Source organism: Schistocerca gregaria, chromosome 6 (genome assembly GCF_023897955.1).
Source record: "Schistocerca gregaria isolate iqSchGreg1 chromosome 6, iqSchGreg1.2, whole genome shotgun sequence".
In the NCBI taxonomy this organism is placed as follows: domain Eukaryota; kingdom Metazoa; phylum Arthropoda; class Insecta; order Orthoptera; family Acrididae; genus Schistocerca; species Schistocerca gregaria.
The window spans coordinates 248,162,040-248,187,439 of NC_064925.1; the positions used below are offsets into that span (position 1 = coordinate 248,162,040).

At 37.1% G+C, this 25,400-nt stretch overlaps 1 protein-coding gene across 4 annotated transcripts in view; it reads right to left on the bottom strand.

Moving 5' to 3' along the window:
• LOC126278568 (protein unc-80 homolog) overlaps positions 1–25,400 on the bottom strand; it is a 953,735-nt gene that overhangs the window by 265,338 nt on the left and 662,997 nt on the right. For all 4 annotated transcript variants that reach the window (XM_049978772.1, XM_049978771.1, XM_049978773.1 and 1 more), the window contains one exon: positions 15,231–15,460. In XM_049978772.1, the coding sequence (XP_049834729.1) occupies positions 15,231–15,460 (230 nt within the window). The remainder of the gene's footprint in view (positions 1–15,230; positions 15,461–25,400) is intronic.

Sequence of the window (25,400 nt, forward strand, 5' to 3'; positions counted from 1 at the left end):
AATGAAGTTAAGGATTTCTGCTACCTAGGCAGTAAAATAACCAATGACGGACGGAGCAAGGAGGATATCAAAAGCAGACTCGCTATGGCAAAAAAGGCATTTCTGGCCAAGAGAAGTCTACTAATATCAAATACCAGCCTAAATTTGAGGAAGAAATTTCTGAGAATGTATGTCTGGAGTACAGCATTGTATGGTAGTGAAACATGGACTGTGGGAAAACTGGAACAGAAGAAAATCGAAGCATTTGAGATGTGGTGCTATAGATGAATGTTGAAAATTAGGTGGACTGACGAGGTAAGGAATGAGGAGGTTATACGCAGAATCGGAGAGGAAAGGAATATGTGGAAAACACCGAAAAGGAGAAGGGACAGGATGATAGGACATCTGCTAAGACATGAGGGAATGACTTCCATGGTACTAGAGGGAGCTGTAGAGGGCAAAAACTGTAGAGGAAGACAGAGATTTGAATACGTCAAGAAAATAATTGAGGACGTAGGTTGCAAGTGCTACTCTGAGATGAAGAGGTTAGCATAGGAAAGGAATTTGTGACGGGCCACATCAAACCAGCCAGTAGACTGATAGAAAAAAAAAAAAAAAGGTTTAAATTAATATACATATTGATGCTACAAGAAAAGCAAAGCTTTCACATATAATATTGGTCTCAAAGATTAATAAACTGCAAGAGAAGCGAAGTTTTCACATATAATGTTGATCTTTTTTTGCGCGTGTTACACTTTAAGACACATCACATAAATGTGGCAGTAAAATTTTTAATAATGACGTAAATGTCTGATCTTCTGGGCTCGAAATTCTTCTAGATGGTCGCCCCCAAAGTGTTGATTTTTAAATGAGAGTCAAACACTCTGTGATTTAAGAAATTCATCGTACATTCTTGCACATAGTTCATCTTGCATAAAAGGAAATTTACTTTGAAAGTAATGCTTGTCAAACCACCATTCGCAATATTTTCCCGTGACCTGTTAGAAATAGTTTCGTTTCAGCAGTTGCCAGAGTGCGCCAGGTAACAGGCGTCACTGCACTTGCACAGCTATGATGACGCAGGAAGCCGGTATGTTCCAGAGGCAATTTTCTGTTAAGAAGCACTGCATAGTGATTTGTTGTTGTATGTGACACATTTCCTTTGCAACTTGAGTTTTTTTTGTTTTAATTCCCCCCCCCCCCCCCCCCCCCCTCCCCTCTCATTCATGTTTTATTCTGCAGAATTGGGATACAGTAATATTCTTTGTTAGAGTATTGGTTTTTACCAGTCAAAATCACAAAAATTTTACTGAAAACTAAAACAATGAAAAATTCCTGGAATTCTAAAAAATTCCTAGGTTTTTCCCGGTTTTCTCCTGGATGAAAAAATGTCCTGGTTATTCCCGGATCTCTTGGTTGTCCCAGGTCATATACACCCTGATAATGTAACTGGACTGATAAAATAATCTACTCACCAAGTGACAACAGGAGAAAATGCATATAACAAGAAGTTTTGTGTGTGCTCCTTCTTCCAGTAGAAGGACTAAAGGGGAAGAAAGAGAGGTGAAGCAAAAGGGCTGAAGGGGAAGGAAGAGATATGAAGGAAAAGGACTGGAGAGGTTCGGGAAAAGTGGTAGAGTTTGTAAAGTCAGCCAGGCACCCAGATCAGGGGAGACTTACCATCAAGAACAAAATGGCACAGCTGACTGACAAAGTGGACTATTGTGTGGTAATTAATTTTCTAATTAAAACAGAACATACAAATGCAATGCCCCATCATGACACACCCTGATTAGTTGGCACCGATGCTTCAAGAGTGCTCAAACAATACTGAATGATGAAAAAGGAAGTGGAAGACTATCTCATTGTGAAAAATCAGGAACTGCAAGAGAAGTCAAGGCCCTGGTGCAAAAAGACCAGTGTATCACAATCAAGTTGACAGTGTAAAAAGTGAAAACCAGAAATTTATCAGTTATCAATATCTTGCATGACATTTTGAACATAACAAAGTTTGTCACACACAGAGTTCCATGACTAATCACAATCCTTTCAAAAAGCCTGTTGATCCAAGACAGCAGTGAAGTTGTTGCAGATGTGTCACACCAATCCAGATTATTTGTTCAGTGGCCTAATCGCTATGGATCAGTGCTGCAGGACAAAGTGCTGAGACAAAGGAGCAAAGGAAGCATTGGAAATGTGGATTCGTCATGTAATCTACCCCCTCATTCCTAGTTGCAGCTACTGTCCACAATGTGCAAAGTCTTTTCTGGGGATTTCATGGGAGTAAGGTTGCAATAAACTTTTTAATTTACATATCTTTTCTTGTAGAGTTGGCTCCAGTTGTCCTTGCCTAATGGCCTGATTCTTGAAGCTGAAATTCTCACAATTTAGGTCCTCATGGTTGAATTTATCTAAATATTTCTGAAGATTTTGATTACAGAATTTTTGTTTTTACGTTAATTTATTTTGTCAAATTTTAGTATATCATGCAGGCTTTAGTATTTTCATATTAACAAAGCCAAAATTACATTGTTTGTTCAAAATACAAAAATACGTACTATCACATCAGAGGCATGCTTACTACTGCCTCACTCTGTGGTAATAACAATATTACAAAGGGTTTACAATTTTTCTTGACAAAATAATTTCTATTAGTTTCCATTATTATTTCATAAATGAGACCAGAAAGAAACATAATAAAGAGTACTAGATTGTGTGATTAATAATAGAAAACATAAGAGTGTCAAATAATTTGTAATTTCAAAAAAAAAAAAAAAAAAAAAAAAAAAAAAAACCACTTTAACTGTTCATTCAGAGTTAGTATTTGTCAATTATAATATTCAAAATACTAATTCCTATTCATAAATTTTAACTTGAAATACAACAGCTGAGGTAATATTGACGTGTCCAAAATTCAAAAAATGTTACTGGTATCAACCAATACTGTTGAGGAAAAGTAATGCTAGAGGATGTCCTGTTACAATATCCCTCTCACATAATATGGAAACTATGTGCTTACAATATTTTGTGACCTACTATAAGGTTTGCCAAACAGTGTACAAAATGATGCAAAAAAGACAGAATACAGATGTATAGAAGTATGTGATACATAACATATTACAGAAAACGTAACAAAAATATCTACTATACAAGACATAATCTGTACATATATGAGGACATGGGATTCAAATTTTCAGACCTGTGGAACATTCTCTGACAAGACAATTATAAAAAACCACTAAACTATAGAAATATGTGTAGAGGCATTGAACATTACTAGTATTACAAATTGCAAGTTTACATATAGCCTGCCAACTTTCAAAAACAGAAATCCAGAACGTCCCAAATCGCAAAAGCGTAACGCGTGCATGCGTCGCAAGGTGTTCAAACATAGTGAGAAAAGACTACTCCTACTGCAAACAATGTTGACACATACAATGTAGGCTACATTTTACGATCACTATTCTCGAACTTTGAAGTTAGGTATGTCATTTCATGGATCTGTACCCATTTCTTTAAAAATATGTGAAGTGTTTGTATGACTACAACCGTATATTTTTGCGATTTCTGAACCTGAGAACATTTTCTTAAAAAGGGCACCAGCATGACCAGCAGCAGCTAAGGGAATATTATGTTCAATTACAAATGAAGTGAACAAACATTCTGCTCTTATTGCATCAAAGTCATCTAAAGGAGTGGTAAAAAATGAACCAAATTTTCTACTGCAATTCATCATTCATGGATTGGAGATGTGTTTAATGGATTTAATATGATTTATTAACTCAGTTCTGTTTATATCACAAAAAAGTTCAAATGTGTGTGAATTTCTAAAGTACCAAACTTCTGAGGTCATCAGTCCCTAGGCTTACACACTACTTAAACTAACTTATGCTAAGGACAACACACACACCCATGCCCAAGGGGGAGGACTCAAACCTCCGGTGGGAAGGGCTGCGCAGTCTGTGACGCGTCACCTCAAAACACGCAGCCACTCCACGCGGCATCTATATCCCACAAACACATGGATCAGAATGTGAGTGTTTCACCTTCCCATGGTCAAATAATACATGGAAATTCAGGAGAATATGCATCTCTGAAAGACTGGTGATATTGTTTCTTAGTTGAACGCATCATGAAAACTCTAAATTGCACAAAAATTTGTCACAAAATTGCACTAATACAGGAGCCACAGCAAACACCACATAAAACTAAGCATAAACAAAGCTTTTCAGCTAAAATGCAGTCAGAGCACAAAGAGTATGCAGCTACAATCTGCGAGATAGGATTAGCAATCGAACGTTCGATCAACTTTTGCTGGCGGTGTTTAAAACACACACAGTTAAGGACAAAAGCCCAGAAATATTCTGTGAGAAGAGATTATCAATAATATTATCGGTTGACTTCCAGTAAAATTTCAAACATTCACATCGCAGAATAGCAGCTGTCATCAGAAGTCGAAACAGAAATGCAATATCAATGAGGGTGGGAACAGGCTCGGGAGTCAAAAATCTGGAAAAAATTATGTTCATACGGAAAACTGGAAGACTACCCCAAAATCTGGAAATCTTCCAGGAAAGCCGGAAAATTTGGAAGGTATGTTTACATCCATAAAGTTGCACTTTCAAGATCATCGAAACAGAGGGGAAAAAAGTTCAGAGCCTAAGCATATGATGAGTGCGCCAACTTGAAAAACTCGCAATGACGGGTGAAAACAGAAGAATATACTCATTCATGAGTAGAATATAGCACAAAATGAATGAGCCACATACACCAGAGTATGTAAGGATATGTTGACTCATGAAAGGAGAAAATAATGAAAAATATTAGGGCCTATGCTTACGTTGTGAGGACCGACCCATGAACCTGAACCACACTGGGTACACACCAGCAGAAATGTTTCAACCCAACAAAATGAATAAAGTTCATAGTCATATACCAATAAGTTTGTTCAATCATAAAGAATAATTAGAGGAAGCATTTAGTCTCATCAATAGTTGCACTCTCCTTGAGAACACACACATAGTCCATATGACCAGGGGTACTCAAAACAGAGTTAAGCATGAGTTTGCACACAACTCAAGTTCCAATGAGATACAATAATGTAGTACTCAGGATAAATACAGGTAATCACAGTTGTAAACATCTTTGTATGATGACAAAATCGAGTAGCTTGAGGACAAAAATCAGTGTGTGAAATCAGAAATGTATACGTCTTGTTATACAGTCTATACTTGATTTATGATCACAATCATAAATGCCTTACACACTATTTGCTAATTGTTCATAAAAACTAACTTATGTACATAGAAGCCTAGAAGGTTCATTTACAATTGATAAAAGAAAAATACATACTGAAAGTTGAGATAAGAAAATTCGTTAAAATGTATGACTACTAACCTATCAGTGCCTAACTTTATCAGATTCTGTTAATTATTTACAACATGGTTCATAGAATGTACTCTTTAACTTTCTTAAGTTTTCACATTTCTTTGTTGAACATGACAAATCATCAGTCACAGAATGTCTGCATTCCACAGCATTATTTAAAGTTACATAAAGTATTGGGAATCCCCCTTCTTGAAAAAGCACACATTTATGTGGAATAACAACGTCCATGGCACTGACTACTTTTCTAATCAAATCATTCCAGAATTTTTTATACACAATAATTTCTTGGCTAACAATTTACAAATTTCACTAACAAGATTGATGTAGTTGACAGATGCTTGAGTACATTACCCAGCGCCTATGATCTCTTGTAAGTCGACTAGACAAGCAAGGGTGCCAAGGGAGCAGCGATACAGGGGTGCGGTAGTGGATCTGCCTACATCTTTCAGTTTCCTCCCTAGTATCCTCACCAGATGCTCCAATGGATACATAACTTCCTATGTAGCTTTCACATCGAATCCTGAAACGCTGTTTTGTGTACTAAGTATGCTATCCAATGCCTCCATCACATCACACGGCATATGTTTTCTTATCCATATTAAAAAAAATGAATACACAGGGTTTACGTCAGAATGGATTAAAAAGTGTTCACATATGAAACTTTATGATACTACTCTTAATATTGACAGTACATATAATAAAATGAGTCTTCACTTAATTTAAGACAACACCCATGACTTTTCCCAAAAGAGTTCATGACAATTAAATTTAATTCTTTTCTGCAGAGTACACAGGAATAACAACAATATTTAACATTGATAGCTTTCTAAGATAAGAAATTTATTGCTAGATATTTAATGGCATTGCTCCACTTCAAAATTATAAAACGATCTACTCATTTAATCATATGGCATATATGTATCAAATTCTAAGGCACAAGTCTATTACAAAACAGAATGATATAGTCGTTTGAATCCGCAAACACAGTGTGGCACAGATTTAAACTCAGTCAGTAGATAAGAAGGAACTTTAGAAATCACATCATCTTACATACTACATTCCTGACAATGCAGAAATTAAAGGAAATTAAAAAAAAAAATTTAGATACTGATGGACAATGTCTATAAGCTTTCAGTTCAGTGATATTGCATAATCCAAATAACTCCTTACATTTAGGATACACAAGTCTGTATGCATTATGATGCAGATTTTCAAGAATTTTGAATGGCCCTATATAAATATCAAAAAAATTCTTTATCTCATATGTCAACACTGAAGATTTCTCTTTGGCTTTCACCAACACAAGATCTCCTACCTCAAACTTAGAAAATCTGCCTTTATCATCATGTCTCTGCTTTCTCTTATACCTCTGCTTTTTCGTCATCTCCCTGATACATTCTTCTCTCTCTTGTGGTGATAGAATTTTACATGGAGGAAATTCAACATTTTCTGAAATAACGTTAGCTGGGCTGCGATAAAACATGATTTTAAATGGTGAAAAATCTGATGAGGAATGTTGTAAGCTGTTCATAATATCCTCAAAATCACTGACATAATCTATCCAACTGGTACGGTTCTTAGTACAATATGTTCTATCCGCAGTCTTTCAATTTCTCTCATATATCTGTCCGCAGGATTGCTCGATGGATGGTACTCAGAGAATAGAATATGCCTTATTTTAGCATGATCAACAAAATCTTTCGAAGCTTGTGATGTAAATTGAGAAACGTTGTCACATAAAATTGTTTTAGGAATACACACCTTATGAAAATATGTTTCCAAAATTAGAAATGATTTGCTTTCTGGTAGCTTTCTTATGTGAAAGTAGCTTTATGAACTTCAAAAACACATCAACCATTGCAAAAATGTAACAAAATCCATCCTTAGAAGTAGGCAAAGTCTATAAACATCCACAGACAAGATATCTAGATTACTGTTAGGCAGGCTGTTTGCATTTGACCTCTCCTTGATTGGTTACATACCTTCACTCTTTGACATCTCTCAAGCTGGCAGTCTTCTTCTTGACTCTCCTTGCTATTTTATAAAAATAGATGTTTCCCTGAATCTTTTGTGTACATTTCGTTGACCCACAACGACCAAAACTCTGATGTGGAAAAGTAATTGAAGTATCAATTCATTGTTATAGCCAACATAGTTTCCAATCATCTGAGTCAGTTTTATGTCTGCTGAAAAAAATACCATTAAGCACCTAATAATATTGTTCCATATTTCCTTCTCCTTTCTTACCCAATGAGCTTTTAACCAATTTCCAATTTTGATCACGATTTTGGTACCTGCATATGTGTCTTCAAATGTTCAAGATCACCTTTTCCTGTTTTACACCTCTCAAGTACAAAATTTTAAACCCTTTCCCTCCTTCTCCAAACTTGTTTTCTGAGTCACTCCTTAAAGGTAGACAAAGCATCAGCAACTACATTGTCTGTGCCCTTAATGTATCTGATTTCATAATTGAACTGCTGTAAAAACAAAGCCCAATCAGTGATTCTTTTACAGTACAGCTTACACTCCTGACAATAACATAATGCTTTGTGATCAGTATAGATGATGACTTTGTGGTCTAGTAAATAACTTTTAAGATTGTTGAATGCTCTATGTACAGCCAAAATTTCTTTCTCAGTTACAGTCCTTTCATGCTTCTGCTATACTCTACTAGCAAATGCAAGAGATCTAAGTTCAATAACACCTTCAACTTCAACCTCCTGAAACAAATGATCACGCAAACCAACATCACTACTGTCTGTCATAATACAAAAAGGAAGAGACAAATTGGTCTGAAGAACACCTGCCTTCGACACAACTGTTCCTTGATCTCATCAAAAGCATCCTGACATTCCTGACTCCAATCTCAAACATATTCCGCTTCAAAAGTTCACACAGGCATCAAGCATTCAAAGCTTGGCTGTTACAAAATTTTCTATTGAATCCACTTAACCTCAAAAATGATTTAAGCTGTTTTTTGTTGCAAGGGGTGGCAAAATTAGCAACAGCATCTAGTGTACCATAAGGCTGTTTGGCCAATAGTCCTGTAGTCTCTGAAATACTCCATGTGAGAATATTAGCATCTGGAAAAGCTTCAAGGCCACCATAATCAGCTTGATTGCCCCACACTACAGCAAGTGTGAGCCAAGTACTACCTCCAAACACTGCCTGTACATCACAGGTAAAGTTCAGATGCAGTCCACGAAAAACATTGGGGCCTCCAATTAACTGCTGCTTATTAAATTTCTGTTTATGAGGTGCAATTACTTCTCAGATATAACATGTCCTAATAATTTAAATTCTTCCACATAAAATTTACACTTACCTATTTCCAAAGTCATACATGCTGATTCCAATTTTGAAAACACATCTCTTAATAGCTCCAAATGTTGTTCCCAAGTCTTTTCAGTGACCAAAATGGCATCAACATACACATTTAATTTTGACCTCACTTTACTTCCCAAGACAGAATCCAGAGCTCTTATGAACTCAGCAACAGATACATTTAGCCCAAATGGCACCACATTGTATTGGAAACACTTACCTCCACACAAAAAAGAAACTTATTAATATGTCTAGAATCTACTACACTTTCAATGTCCTGATTCTCAGTTTCATCAAAATTTATATTATCATCAAATATCTGGTACTCATCTTGGTTCACACTGTTTTGCAAATAGATAAAACTTTTCCCACAGTTTAAAATACAGAAATTAATTTCCACAAAGTGTTACTTTTAAGTTCCAAAATAAATAACTCTTTAGCACTCCACTCAACAGAAGCCTTAGCTTTCACTATCCAATCCATACCAAGGATTATATTTTCTTCCAGACTAGAGATCACTAAGCATCCATGTTCAAAGGTCTTGTCTTCTATACTAAAATTTAACAGTACCTAAAATTTTACCAACTTGCTTTGCTTACCTGTAGCTCCTCTTATCTTCATACCTTCAAAGGGCATTTCCACAAAAGTCTTGCTATACTTGCTCTTGTCTTTAAATTGTTCAGACATACCACAAATTGGACTACCTGTATCAATCAAATAGTTACCTTCCCACTGATCGAACTAAATTTTAATATAAGGACACCCAAAATCTAAATCATCCTCTCTGTTGGTAGACACTTCATGCAAAAGATCACTTTCAGTTTCATCAAATGCTACATTCACACTGTCTTCACAAGCTTCTATCAACTTTACAGGTATCATAGCATTACTTTGGTTACTCATGTTGTCAGGTAAAGTTTGAGAACACAATGAATTGATTCCATGGCACAACTAACATGACTTGTTACAAGAGGAACACAAAACTAATTCTGTCAAAATTACATTTCCTGCTTAGATCCTCTTTCACTGCATTCCACCAATTGGGACACAAATTCTGACTAACCACAGCTAACTTATTCCAGAATGCATCTTTACCTATGTTATCCTCAATCTGGTCCCAAACAAACTTCAAAAAGTTTTCACCTTTATTCTCCAGGCTCACAGATACCTCACCTTTACTGTTTGGATTATTACACTGCATGACATTAATGAAAACCTGTTTTTACTGGACTTGTATTCCATGACCCTCAATTACATCACTTACCTTACCTGTGTTGTCAACATCATTTACAAATAACTCTAGAACTTAATTATTCTTGAACTCCATAAATATCATCATCATATTCTTCCAAAATTACTTTTCTTAAACTGCACAAACACCCGATACTCATCATCATCATCATCATCATCATATTCCTCCAAAATTATTTCATCGACAACATCACCAACAATACAAATCTCATCTCCATCAAAGTTACTTACCTCACCTATATTCATTTGCAATGAGCCACCAACCTCAGTTGCTTCACAGCTCTCGTTCACATCTGCATAAAAATACCATCTAGTTCAGATCCAATACAGTCATCAACTGATTTACATACATCAACAACACTGTTTTGCGATCAAGAGAAGAAATCATTAGCATATACTGCATCAAAATTCCCACTACTCTCACATTATGGTTTGTGATTAGCACCCAAATCACCACAATTAAACATAGTATGCCAAAACTTTTGATCAAAATATAAATGAGAAATCTGATATTCCTTCTGATCAATTTCAGATACATGTGCCATATCATTAACACTGTTATTATTGTCTAATTGCAAGTGTAACTTGGGGGTCCTGTCTTGTTATGTTTCCTTGCCCCAATACTGTGGACCTTCACTGAGATGAACTTCCATTTCCTAAGAAGTTACTTCTATGATTATTCCCCCTATTAAAATGCCCATAGTTATCCCCATTATTCCTATCCTGATAATGTTCAGACTTTCTCTATCCATTGACACTTTGATCGTGATGGAAGTTAGTATTATCTCTGGTTCTGTGATTACTCCCACTGTGATTCCTATCATTCTAATTATTATGGTACATACTTCTTTCTACTGCCCTATCCAGCCTGTCAACATATCGCAAAAATTATTCAAGACAATTTGTCACGACCATGTGCTAAATTCCACTGCAATCTTTCTGGTAATCTCATCAATCAAGATCATTTAACAAATGGTTTGTCAATATGTGCTAATTTTTTAAGTTGGTTCTTACAAAACCAAATAAAATTTGTCATCCCCATTCTTATCATTAGGACCATTCAAAAATTCACTTTTGATTCTTGCCTGGTCAGATTCTCACCTAAATTAAATAATAATAATAATAATAATACTAAAAAAATAAAATAGACTTTTCTCTAAACTCTGATATGTTTTGCACTGATTTAAATTTAAACTTACCCAAGACAGAGCTTCATCTTCAAGAAAACTCTCAACAAATTATTTTTTTGATTATGTCGTTCATGTCTGACACAAAACTATCTTGACAGTGATGCAGCAATTCCACTGGATGTAAGTTATCTGATGGAAGCTTTAGATAGGAGTGTTGGACCATGCAATACCATTGTTTACACACAGACTTTGGTTCTGACAAATTTCCTGAAGTGCTGAAATTAGTTTGCTTATTGATTTACACATTTAAAATTTTTTGATTTAAACTGGCAATTTTTTTTTCTTCCACCATGTCCTTCTGTTCAACTCTGATGTCATCGACATTCCTTGATTGTTTCACTGACTTAGTTACAAACCAATTTCCAAAACAGTACATTATACAATTATTTTCTAAAACATCAACTTTTTCATTCACACTTTTTAACCATTCTGACAACCCAATTTTTTGTGCAGAAACTTGATTACTAAGTTTATCTATCTGATCTTGTATTCTGGCCAATTTACTATTGTTATTTGTCTTCATTTCCTTCATTTTTGCCAAAATTAACTGCAAAATATCAGTTTTTACTGTTTCTTTACTGACTACAATTTCATTCGCATTAGACATGTCCTGACTGGATCATACAGCTTTCATTTCTACCTCAGTTTTGCTTTCACCCCTTTTCATTTTGTTAACACGCTCACGAGTTCACAAACAAATTAAACTCGCAAATAGTTTGTACTTGTCTTTCCTTTTTGATGTCTCTGATTGTGGTTGTAAAGTCCTCTTCCTTTTCATTCGATCCGGTCTTTCATTATTGGTAGTACATCATCACTGTTGGTATGATTTGCTTTGTTGGGCAGCCTTCAGTTTTTTGTTCTGGTTGATCCAAAATTTATTTGTACATAAATTTCAAAACTTACCAAAATAAAGCACTTTCTGCAACAGACAAAACTTCATTATTAATCAACTAATAACAGACAATGCCCACACTTGTAATCTACCTCATCCTTCCTAGTTGCGGCTATTTCCATAACATGCAAAGTCTTTTCTGAAGATCTGAAAGGAGTAAGACTACAATAAACTTTTTAGTTTACTTATCTTTTCTTGTAGAGCTAGCTCCAGCTGTCCATGTCTAGGAGTTTCATTCTTGAAGCTGAAATTCTCATATTTTAGGTCCTCCTGGTCCAACTGATATAAATAATTTTGAAGACTGTTGTTGCAGCATTTTTGTTTTTACATCAATTTATTTTGTCACATTTTAGTATATCACACTTAGGTTTTATAATTTTCACATTAACAAAGCCAAAATTACACTGTTCATTCAAAATACAAAAATACGTCTGATCACATCAGAGACATGCTTACTACTCCCTCACCTTATGGTAATAACAGTATTCCAAAGTGTTAACAATTTTTCTTGACAAGTGAATTTCTATTAGTTCTGATTATTATTTCAAAAATATATCCAGAAATAAACAGTACTAGATTGCATAATTAATAACAGAAATCATAAGTGTGCCAAATAATTCGTAATTTCAAATGTTAATAAAGAAAGAAAAAAAAAAAAAAAAAAAAAAAACCTGTCGAGGAAAAGTAATGCTAGAGGAGGATGGAACAAAGAAACGAACCATCTCTCATTATGTATGAGATGCTGAGTGGTTTTGGGGACTGCCATGGTGTGGCATTAACAGATTACACTTGTAAGGTCCACATTGTCACAGGAACTTACTACTAACAACTCTTGATAAGGTTATGCAAGGCCATCATGATTAAGTGTTACTGGAAGCTGTCCAAAGGGGCGTTTTTGCTCCACGTCAGTGCTCCAGCTCATTCTGTACAGGACAAAATCATACATTCTACTTATCTGGACTACCAAAGTTTGCTTCATACCCCATATTCTCCTAATATGGCACCTAGTGATTTATTCCTCTTTCTGTGAATGAAGTAAGCTTTGTGTGACAGGTATTTGCAGAATGACAACAATTATTTTCAACAGGGGACATCTTCTGAATAGCATAAATAGAATCTTCTGCAACCAAGGTCTCCACCAATTTACCTATCATTTAGATAGATATGTAACACACATGAGTGAATATGCAGAGAAGAATCACCAACCGCCCCCAAGTTTCATGGTCACAGCTAGATTTTTTCAACGTGCTGATCGATATTTTATGACTACCCCACATATAGCGCATGCAAAAATGTGATGGCAATGCTCAGAAGATATGTGCCACTAATTTTGAAAACAGTTATTTTGTAAATTTAGAGAAATATCTTTTATGAAGACTGCACAACAATTCTGCTACCATCATCACATTTCTTACAGTGAGAATAAGATGTTGTTGTGGTCTTCAGTCCTGAGACTGGTTTGATGCAGCTCTCCATGCTACTCTATCCTGTGCAAGCTTCTTCATCTCCCAGTACCTACTGCAACCTACATACTTCTGTATCTGTTTAGTGTATTCATCTCTTGGTCTCCCTCTATGATTTTTTCCCTCCACGCTGCCCTCCAATACTAAATTGGTGATCCCTTGATACCTCAGAACATGTCCTACCAACCGATCCCTTCTTCTAGTCAAGTTGTGCTACAAACTTCTCTGCTCCCCAATCCTATTCAATACCTCCCCATTAGTTATATGATCTACCCAAATAATCTTCAGCATTCTTCTGTAGCACCGCATTTTGAAAGTTTCTATTTTCTTCTTGTCCAAACTAGTTATCGTTCATGTTTCACTCCCATACATGGCTACACTCTATTTAAATACTTTCAGAAATGACTTCCTGACACTTAAATCTATACTCCACGTTAACAAATTTCTCTTCTTCAGAAACGCTTTCCTTGCCATTGGCAGTCTACATTTTATATTTTCTCTACTTTGACCATCATCAGTTATTTTGCTCCCCAAATAGCAAAATTTCTTTACTACTGTAAGCAACTCATTTCCTAATTTAATTCCCTCAGCATCACCCGACTTAATTCTATGTTGGTCACATTAATGCGTTCACTAGGCTGTTTGTAGTAGGTTACCTGCATTCCTATTTTCCTATTCATTATTAAACCTACTCCTGCATTATCTCTATTTGATTTTGTGTTTATAACCCTGTATTCACCTGACCAGAAGACTTGTTCCTCCTGCCACTGAACTTCACTAATTCAAACCATATCTATCTTTAACCTATCCATTTCCCTTTTTAAATTTTCTAACCTACCTGCCTGATTAAGGGGTCTGACATTCCACACTCTGATCCGTAGAACGCCAGTTTTCTCTTTCCTGATAACGATGTTCTCTTGTGTAGTCCCCGCCAATGGATCCGAATGGGGGACTATTTTACCTCTGGAATATTTTACCCAAGATACGCCATCATAATTTAACCATACAGTAAAGCTGCATGTCCTCAAGAAAAATTATGGCTGTAGTTTCCCCTTGCTTTCAGCCGTTCGCAGTACCAGCACAGCAAGGCCTTTTCGTTTGTGTTACAAGGCCAAATCAGTTTGTCCAGTCTCTCAACAGATACCCCTCCGTTGTGGCTGTATCGCTGAGGCAAGCAAGTCTCCCCACCAACGGCAAGGTCCAAGGTTTCGCGGGAGGGTGGAGGGTGGAGGGGGGGGGGGGGGGGGGGGGGGGAAGATAAGATAGGAGAAAGTAATTATATCAACACAATAACTCCCTTACGAAAACTGTAAAATTACAAGGAGACTAGTCAGCCACAAGAGTAATTACAGCACATACCAGGGCACAGAGTCAGTCAGTTCTTCCTTGCTCTACATGACAATGAAATACAATGGACAGTCACAATACAGTGGTCTCCATTACCCTTGCAGAGTTGCTTGCAGTGTGTATGCATAGACAAAGTTGTAGAGCTCATACAACATTTATTCTCCTCTCAAACATGTAAATCATACAATACTGCATGAAAATCTGAGATAACTGATTATAGTGTCGGACCCCTGATGTTTATTGCAGAAAGCTGTGATACATAGCATATTAAACAAGTGATAAAATAAGCAGTCTAAATTCAGAAATAGGTTGTTACTGAATTATGGTGGTTAAATTATTCTAAAAAACAGAGCACATTAGAAAAGGTAATTACAATGTAACAGCAACAATCTTTACCCATTTGTGGAGAATATGTTCTTGAAGTGATGTGCAGCATTTATATATGTAGCTGTAACATATCTAAGGATACATGCATCCTCGCTATGTAGTATAATGGCACCATTCAGCACATTGAGGAATAGGTGAATATCTCCTGAGTAAGCAAAGTTACCGGCCATAGCCTCAAACATTCTAGCTATTAGTCGTACCCACATGAATTTATGGAGAACATCAAGGCCCAGTAGTTCCTGTGAAATAGAAAACAAAGCAATGCATTTATTTTTACGTTCCATCAATAGCTTTCATGGGTTGTGAAGAGAGGAAACTCTACACATTCAAAAGAAGTCAAAGGGTGCATTTCACTAAAAAGATTACAACAGATGAACCGAAAGCTTTGACTTGTTATGTTAATACTGGACTCAACTGTATATAGTGTAGGACAGCCCTAGGTGCAATATAAATAGTGGTAACAACTAACAGTATAGATAAGGCTTTGAGTCATCAAAAGGCACATAAATGAGATTGAGAATGTGACTCTTCAAGTTTTCCTGGCGGTTGTGTTGTAAAGTCTTCACGGGTTTGCTGCTGGATCATGTTGTGCAAATTCCACAATATTTCCTCGAAGCAACTGTCCGACATACTCAGGTGGTTCAACCTTCCTCGTGGCTAGGTACAGGTGACGGTATCCCCACACCGATGCCCTGTTTATAGAACATGCGTGCAAAGAATGTGCTGCCACGGAAATTGCACATGCACAGTTATTTGCATATTCGAACTCCCTCTGGCAAAAATCTGAGAGTGGCTCTCACTCTTGTGCACTGTATGCTGCATTTGTCAAGTGGGGCCAGATGCTACTCACCAATGTACCTACATTTCTTCAGCATCTGAATTCGCTCCATCTGAATAAAAACTTCACAATGGAAGTGGGAAAAGATGGTACTTCACCTTTTCTCAATGTCTTGGTACAAAGGAAAGCAGATGGAACATTGGGACACAGCATCTACCACAAGCCAATGCATACAGATCTATATCTGCAGGCCACAAGCTGCCGTCATCCTGCAGAATGCGGTAATACATTACATATGTTAGTTCATAGAGCACATGTGGTATCTGATCCTGAGAGCCTGTCGAGTGAATTACAACATTTGAAGACAGCATTCTGACAAAATGGTTATTCTGAAAGACGTATGTAATGCATTCAGGCCCAAGCGAGTTCAGTCTATGGAGCAGAATGAAGATATGAAGACACCCACTACATTGGCCTTTTTGCTGTATTTTGGTGCCACGTCGTTAAGAATTGGACGAGTCCTCGGGAGATACAGAATTAAGTGTGCTTTTCAACCATCAGCAAAACTGAGAAACCTGTTGGGTTTGGTTAAGAGTGATCTTGGACTGAGGAAATGTGGTGTGTACAAGAATCCTTGTCAATGTGGGGCAGTGTATATAGGCCAGACATGCCTCACAGTACAAGAATGCCGCAATGAACATCAGTGTCATACATGCCTTCGTCAACCGGAAAAGTCAGCAATTGCAGAACACTGCCTGAATACAGGACATCGTATGATTTATGAAAAGACAGAAGTTTTACCCCGGTGTCATCTTTCTGGGACTGCATCATTAAGGAAGCAATACATACCTGTACAGCCAATAATCTCATCAACAGGTATACAGGATTTCATCTGAATGCAGCCTGGAACCCTGCATTGGCTGCTATTAAATCACAACGCGAAAATCAAGATTTTTTGGTAACGGGTCCATTATAACACTGGGCTAATAAGGCCATTGGTGAGTAACATCTGGCTGCACTTGACAAACGCAGTGTACAGCGCATGCGCGGGAGAGCCAATCTGCGATTTTTGGCAGAGGGAGTTTGAATATGGCAAATCACTGTCCATGCGTAATTTCTGCAGCTGCACATTCTTCGTACGTGTTCTTAAAACGGGGCGTTGGTGTGCGGACGCCGTCAGTCGTACCTAGCCACAAGCAAAGTTGAACCTCCTGAAGATGTCGGACAGTTACTCCAAGGAAATACTGTGGAATTTGCACAACATGATCCAGTGGTAAACCCATGAAGACTATTTACAAAATTGAGAATGTTGCAAAATTTTCGATAAATCATTCTTTAGAATTAATAAAATACTGGCACACATGGATTATTATATGGACTGGACTGATCACATTGAGCCAGCACTGTAACTTGACTGGAATGAGGGGTTGCACTGGATAGGTTGGAGAGGGGATAAAGGAGGTGGGGGGGGGGGGGTGGGGGGGGGGGCAGTGAAGGTTGGGAAATGATGGCTGATGGTTGGGACGGAGAGGCAGCAGTCACACACGATAGGAATGCGGCACTAATGAGCTTGTTCTGCCACAGGAAGAAGGGGGCTGGGGTGTTGAGGTGAGGTGGGGGATGCATTGAAGAATGACATGGAATAGTTGATAGGGAAGGGGATAAATCTAACATTAATTTTTAATCAGGATAGACTGATTATTGATTTTTTTACATGAAACTACATTGTTGTACTTAATTACTAGGCCAGCTATCTGCAAACAATGAGAATGAAGCTGACATTACAATCATTTTATGAACAGAACAGAAACGAAACTGATCAACAAGATCCTAGAGCCCTAATATCACAAAAATGAGTAGCTAGTGTAGAAATTAACTTAAATGTAACTTCCACTTGCTGCAGCCAAACATCCTTAGTAGCACAAAAACATAATTTAATATTATCAATTTTAAATTGTGAACTGGAAACAGATAATGAGAAAATAGTGCACAGTGTACAATGATATATAGTGTAATTAAAAGGAGAGAATTCTCATGATATTTATTCCAACCAGAGAAATAGATAATGGGGAAGAAGATGTCTGTCATTACTCCGAAAGATGTGAACATGGTGATTGTCAAATCAAAGATTTTCTTAAGACCCTATGTGATGAGAATATTACTGGTTAAACAATCTGGTAAAATCAAAATACTTGATGTTTTCACTTGCCTAAGTAACGGGTAATGCATTTGAAAAATATTATCATAGAAATATATCTAGCAATAAGAAAAGATGTGGGTTTTAAGGGAGAGGGTAAGGAGTCATTCCAATCCCAGGAGCAGAAAGACTTACCTTAGGGGGAAAAAAGGACAGGTGTACACTCGCACACACACACATATCCATCCGCATATACACAGACACAAGCAAGACATGAAATGTCATGTTTGTGTGTGCAGGTTTAAAATCAGTTGTGGGAAGAAAGTAGATGCAGCAGACAAACGGCACTGATAAGTCGGGCAATCCATAGATGTTTTAGTGAGTGTGTAAGAAAGAACCTTGGAGTTTATATGCAGCTTTGTAATTACTGTGTCATTGACTATTGTTATTAAACAAGGACAGTTGAAGAAGGACTCTTGAAAACTCTTGACGTAAGCTTGCTATAGGCATGCCTTATTTTCTGATTCATGTTAAGAATAGTTATGGCATCTAAGCCAACTTTCTTTTAACAGTAACTCAATTTGTTTCTTACATTTGGCTGTACGAAAGACTTACAGGAAATTGCATGTTTATGTGGGAAGTGAGAGTTTTATTGTGTGTGAAAGTCAAATACGTCATTAATTGACAAAAAGTTAAGTTTCTATGTCTACTTATTCCATAAGTAGAAAGAGTCTAAAAATTACTGTACCTAGCGTTATTCAATGGTGAAGAAGTCAAAAGGGTTTCCAGGAGCCTGATATTCAGTAAAGATGAGTGGCTGCAAATTCCAAGTAAGTCATCTTGTAAAGAAGTGTAGGTAGTTTGGGGCAATAAGCTGATATAACCCAGATCCACACTCACACTTTAAGTTGTCAGAATGTTAGAATGTGGTGACCTGTGTGAAAGGACTGAGAACACAGGAATTTTAAGTCAAAAATGAGAGAAAAAGCTGTTATGTGTTGCCATAGCAACCAAACATAATAAGACAAGGGAATTACTCTGAGACATTGGGATATATTCAAGCATCCAATGGAGCAAAATTGAAACGGAAAACATTGAAGAAATGAAAAATTCACAACGATAAAAGTTATAAGGTAAGATTTTGATGTATTTGTCTAAGAAGAAGTACACATAGAATGCTTCAGTTAAGAAGATCTAGTGTTGGGAGTATACAGCTCTCACATAAATCACGGGGACACAGACATGGAAACTAGCCTACATCCGACACCGCCAGCACCGTTTGCTGTACACGAGTGCTGATCTGCCTCCACATCTACTCACCTACACAATGAGAACTCTATGCTGGGTGACTGTGAAACAAAACTTGATTACTTTAGTACAAAGTGGTACAATATACTGTTGAGTGAACTGTTACTGTGTAATTATCATATTTAAAGTTAGTTTTAAATGCTTACAAGAGCTAAGGCATATAAAGGTATGGAAAATATACAACAGGTTGGGGAAACTCAAGACCCAGCTATGGCCAAGAAGATTAGCAAAGAAGTGCCTGACTGGGCTGAGTTGATAAATTAAATCCAAGCTCAGAGTCTTAAGCGAAACTCATTAAATTCTGAATTAAATGCACTGAGTGTAACTCTAAGTAAAGAACTAGACTTTGTAAATCCTCAATTAAATATTCAAATGATAAATTTAGGATTGTTAAACACCAAAGTTGACTCTCAAAACAAGGAATTTAGTAATCTACGTGAAGGCATGTGTGCTTTGAAGACTGAGTTCAACACAATAAGTAATAAAGTAGAGAATTTAAAAGTATATTTCAACAATGAGTTCACAAATTCTTTGACCACTCATATAAATCATATGTTTACTGGCCTTAGTCAGAAACAGAATGACACTTTTCAGGATTTATCGAAAATGTTAGAAATTGACATTGAGAACAAATGTAATAATGTAGAACCAGAACTTACTGAAAAGTTAGGATCTTTTGAAAATGTATACAATATTAAATATAATGATGTAAGAGATGGAGTGAATACTTTGAAAGAGAGTGTACATAAGCATAATGAATTAATGATAATTATTCAATCACAAATTACAGTGTCAATACACGGGTAGATCATGTGGAAAGGAATTACAAAGAGAAAATAGGTAACTAGGATATTATGAATGCAATTAGTTTGGAGGAACAATTTGGAAAAATTATAGATCGAAAGGTTACTGAGAGAATAACAACCAGGAACATATCACCTATTCCTTCTTCTGAACTTAATGATACCAGGAAGGGTATGGATGACCTATGGGGAGAAATTAAGCTTATCCAAGACAAAGTAGGAAGAAGGGTAACTTCACCTAAGATTGTGTTAACTAGTGAAGTGGTGACAGATTTGTAATGGGGAGCTAATTCAGGGTTATCTAGACAAATCCCTAAATTTAAGCCAGATGGATATGTACATCTAACTGATTTCTTAAAAAGATTTAACCAAGCTTTGCCAAAAAATGGGAATATTCCAAGAAGTTCGAATTTGCGGTGGTGTACCTTCTAGGGGAAGCCTCAGAATGGGCAACAGTAAATATTGAGAATTTTTCCTCTTGGGGAGACTGTCAAATGAAATTTAAAGAGAAGTACTGGTCTGCCAGTGCTCAAGAAAAGTTAATATCAGATCTATGAGACTCAAAATATTATAATAATACTTGAGGTACTATAAGAAAATATTTCGATTGGCATTTAAAAAAATAAAAAATAAAAAATGAAAAAAATAAAAAAAATTGAAAAGAATTGGAAATACAATGTGAAGGATGTAAAGTTGTATATCCCCCAGGCACGTTAACATTCTAAGATAATGGATGGAGCAATGACCATCAGATTCTGAGTTGTTTTCAGTGTTTTTTTCCAAATAGTTTCCTGCAAATGAATTCCTATAAAATCTGGAACTATTCTGTAAGCTTATTCCTTAGAAAACTGGATATGACTATGAAAGAGAACAACTTAAGATAATCACAGAAAAAAGGAATATCTAGACAAAATAAATTAAATAGAATATTATATTTGTGAAAAATATATTAAGATGTGACTAGCTGAACAACTGTTATGCCGTACTGTATAGATTTTCTATTTTGTATAGAGTATTTTATACCTTTTATGAGATGTGATAGAGATGGGAGGGTTTGTTTAAATCTGGAAAGGGGTGGATATTGTAGCTAAAAGCATAATTTACAAGAACAGATAAATCATGATTAACACAAAACACACATCAAATGTTTCAAACAAATCTCACAAACAAGTATGCCTGATTTTTCATCATTTGCCATTTTCATAGGTTTGCTAGGATTTCCTTTGGGGACCTCAAAGGGTGAAGGTAGGACAAGACCATTCTGTAAGAGTCGATTTAACACCAAACCTACTCCAGTGTACAAAATTGTTAAGGCTTTTGTGGCCACTTGTTGACAAACTGCCTATTGGCTTCTGTCTCGGGTTCTTCGGCCGACGTTCATCTAATGATTTTTCTGACGTTTCGCCAGCACGAGTGGCTGGCATTGTCAAAGCTTTACCCTCCATTGCCGGTGGTGCACTGGAGCCGAGCTCGTGGGCGCAGACTATATGTACCTGGTGCGCCAACGTCCGCGGTCATTTCCGGTGCGGTTTTCCTCTTGCTACCTGCGACAGTCATTCGCTGCAGTACGGGAAGCCAGGATCCGTTGACCTTAAGGCTTTCCTTTTTCTTGTTCAAACTGTTCACGTGTTTTTGTATTTCTACAGCTTCTCTGAAGAAGCACGTGTGATAGTTCTGGCTGTAGAGAAGCACTATCACACGCACTTGTTCAGAGAAGCTGTAGAAATACAAAAACACGCGAACAGTTTGAACAAGAAAGAGGAAAGCCTTAAGGTCAACGGATCCTGGCTTCCCGTACTGCAGCGAATGACCGTCGCAGGTAGCAAGAGGAGAACCACACCGGAAATGACTGTGGAGAAGCCTTTGGACATTGGTGCACCAGGTACATATAGTCTGCACCCGCGAGCTCGGCTCCAGTTCACCCCCGGCAATGGAGGGTGAAGCTTTGGCAATTCCAGCCACTCATGCTGGCGAAACGTCAGAAAAATCATTAGATGAACGTCGGCCGAAGAACCCGAGACAGAAGCCAATAGGCAGTTTGTCTACTCCAATGTCTCACTCAAGTACCTGAGGGGTAGGGATAGTAGGGTAGGAGGGTGGGAAGGGTTTCCTGTCTTTGGGGCTATCTTCTATCTCTTCTTCGATCCTAGCATCCATATCTATTTCTTCCTTTCTTACTTCTCATTTGAGGACCTGTCTTCTACACAAACATTAAATCACATAAGAGGAAGCCAGTCACGATGTGAGAACCGCCAGGTGTTGTAGGGAAAATGTGTGTACATATGGAAATATGTGCACATATATAAGAAGCTACGATGGTTCTACATCGAATATACATAATAAGAGGTGCGCATACATAACAAACAACTATAAAGCAGTAATGACTAATGGGTAAATAAGAGAGAGGAATGAGTAAAGAAAGAAAACAAAAGTAGTAGTAGAATTAGTCATGTTGATAATTAAGAAACGTCACTGTAATGAATACTCTGATGAATTGAAGGATAGTGGGATGTAAATAGTGTATGTAGACATAGTATCTATTGAAAATATAGAAGTTGATAAGTAGAGGTCGACTCCATGGAGTAAATGATATATTAAAGAATGAATGCAAAGTTTAAGATAGATTTATATCTTTACCAGAAGATACTTAATTATGGTATACATATAAACGTATATTACAGTAATGAACCATGAGGCCTACCCAGAAAGGATAAAGGAGCGTACCTGGCATTCACTAAGTATATAGGGCAGGTGTACCTAAGTGGAGATAGGACGATCTGTGGCCTAAGAAATAGGGATGTTTTGTAAGGGACATACCTACCAGAATGGAAAGAGGAAGTGCTCTCATAAGGTCAACCCACAAGCAAGGAATAGGTACTGATCCTAGGAGAAAGAGACAGTATCATGACAAAAGTCACAAACTTTATGGGGATTATTCTGGGGGGTGTGAATTCTATGAACAACTAGCATTATTATGTTTTGTGGAATTAAATGAGAGTCAAAAGAACACTTTCATTTCATCCAGTGTTTTTCCAAGCTACAAATAATGACAATAGTACACACTAGGAAAAAGGTAGTATGAAGGATAAGAACAGAAAATAGTTTACTCATGTTTCATAAACACCGGAAGTTCATGACTGGAAAAAAAGGAGCCCTCACAATTCCTAAATAATAGTAAAGCTGACTAAATCCACAAGTAAATGCTCATCTCTTAATAACAAAGTAAAACAAGAAAAGAGTAGAGAAACAGTAAGCAATAGATTGTTCAAGAGAGGACAGAGAATTGTTATGGAAAGGAAAGATACATATATAATAATATGTAAGAAATGTATACTGTTAAGATATGAAATGTTATTATGGGTGACATTATTTGCATAATGATTATATATACAATATTGTGTGTTCCATCTGAGAGGGGGGGGGGGGGGGGAGATATGGAGTGATTTGAGAATTTCTGTGTAAAATCTAGATCCACTCAGCTATCTACCATCTCAAGCATATGATATTCTGGATATGAGTGTGAGATGGTAGAGCCCTACCTACTGTGCATCACATGTTTGTGTGTGCTGGTTTAAAATCAGTCGCGGGAAGAAAGTAGACTTGGCAGTCTGAAGGCACGAACAAGTACATGTCGGGCAATCCATAGATGCTTTAGTGAGTATGTAAGAAAGAACCATGGAGTTTATATGCAGCTCTGTGCTTATTATATCACTGACTATTATTATTAAAACAAGAACAGTTGAAAAAAAAATACTCTTGTAGACTCTTGACGCAACCTTGTTAGAGACAAGACTCATTTTATGATTCATGTTAAGAAATGTCATCATATCCAAGCCAACTTTCTTTTAACTGTAACTCAATTTGTTTCTAATGACTGACTGTATGAGAGACTTGCAGGAGCTTGTATGTTCATGTGGAAAGTGATATTTTTATTGTGTATGGAGGTCAAGAACATCATTAGTTGACGAAAAGTAAAGTTTGTATGTCTACTTATTTCATAAGTAGAAAGAGTCTAAAAATTCCTGTACTTAGCGTTATTCGATGAAGAAGAAGTCAAGGGGATTTCCAGCAGCCGGCTATTCAGTAAAAAAGAGTGGCTGCAAATTCCAAGTAAGTCACCTCGTAAAGAAGTGGAAAGTGGTTTGGGGGAATAAGCCGATATAAACCAGATCCACACTCACACTTTAAGTCATCAGAACTTTAGACTGGTTGAAGTAATGTTTAGCAGCAGACAGACCATGTACGTACATGAGTAATGTTTTTGTGGAGATAGGTGGCATTGATGGTGAAAAGCAAGGTGTGTGGTGCTAGAGAGATTGGCACAGATTTCAGACTATTGATGGTGAAAAGCAAGGTGTATGGTGGGAGAGAGATTGGCACAGATTTCAGACTATCTAGAAAATGGTTAGTGTCTTTAATATAGAAGAGGAAAAATGAAATGATTGTATGGCAGTGTTGGGTGAGATGCCTGTTCTGGGGATGTTCGGCTGCCGAGGCAATACTTATTTTACTCAATGCCACGTTAGGTTACTTGCATGCTGGTGATGAGGATGAAATGATAATGAGACAACACAACACTCAGTAGATGAACAGAGATAATCCCCAATGTGGCCAGGAATAGAACCCAGTCCTTCTGCATGAGAGGCAAGCACATTACCACTGAGCTAAGCAGGCGGACATAGCGGGGCAGTCTTTGTTCCATAGGCTGCTTGTGCTGATCAACCATGCCAGAGATACATTTAGTGGGTGCTTCAAAGGCAGCAATATGGTATGGCCAGGGTGATAGGGTTTGTGGACCTTAGGAAGAACTAAAGGCAAAAGGTGGGAATGCATCATTTGGGCGGGGTAAAAAGTTCTATCGATTGACATATTAATCTTTGTGAGGGGCCTGAGGTTTCTATATGTCAATTTGTACCACACGGATGGGATCTTGGTGGCAGATGCTGTATACAGAAGCATCATAAATCTGGTGTAGACCCTTGCTTGCCTTCACAATCAGTATTAGTAGTGCTGATGCCTCCACAAAACCATTTAGGAGTACATATCTTGTCACTCAGTACTGTACTGGTCTTGAATGTATTAATCAGCTACCTTGATAAGGCTATGACTTCATAAAATTGTGTTCTGTAATGATGTCCACTTTGTCTGAGATT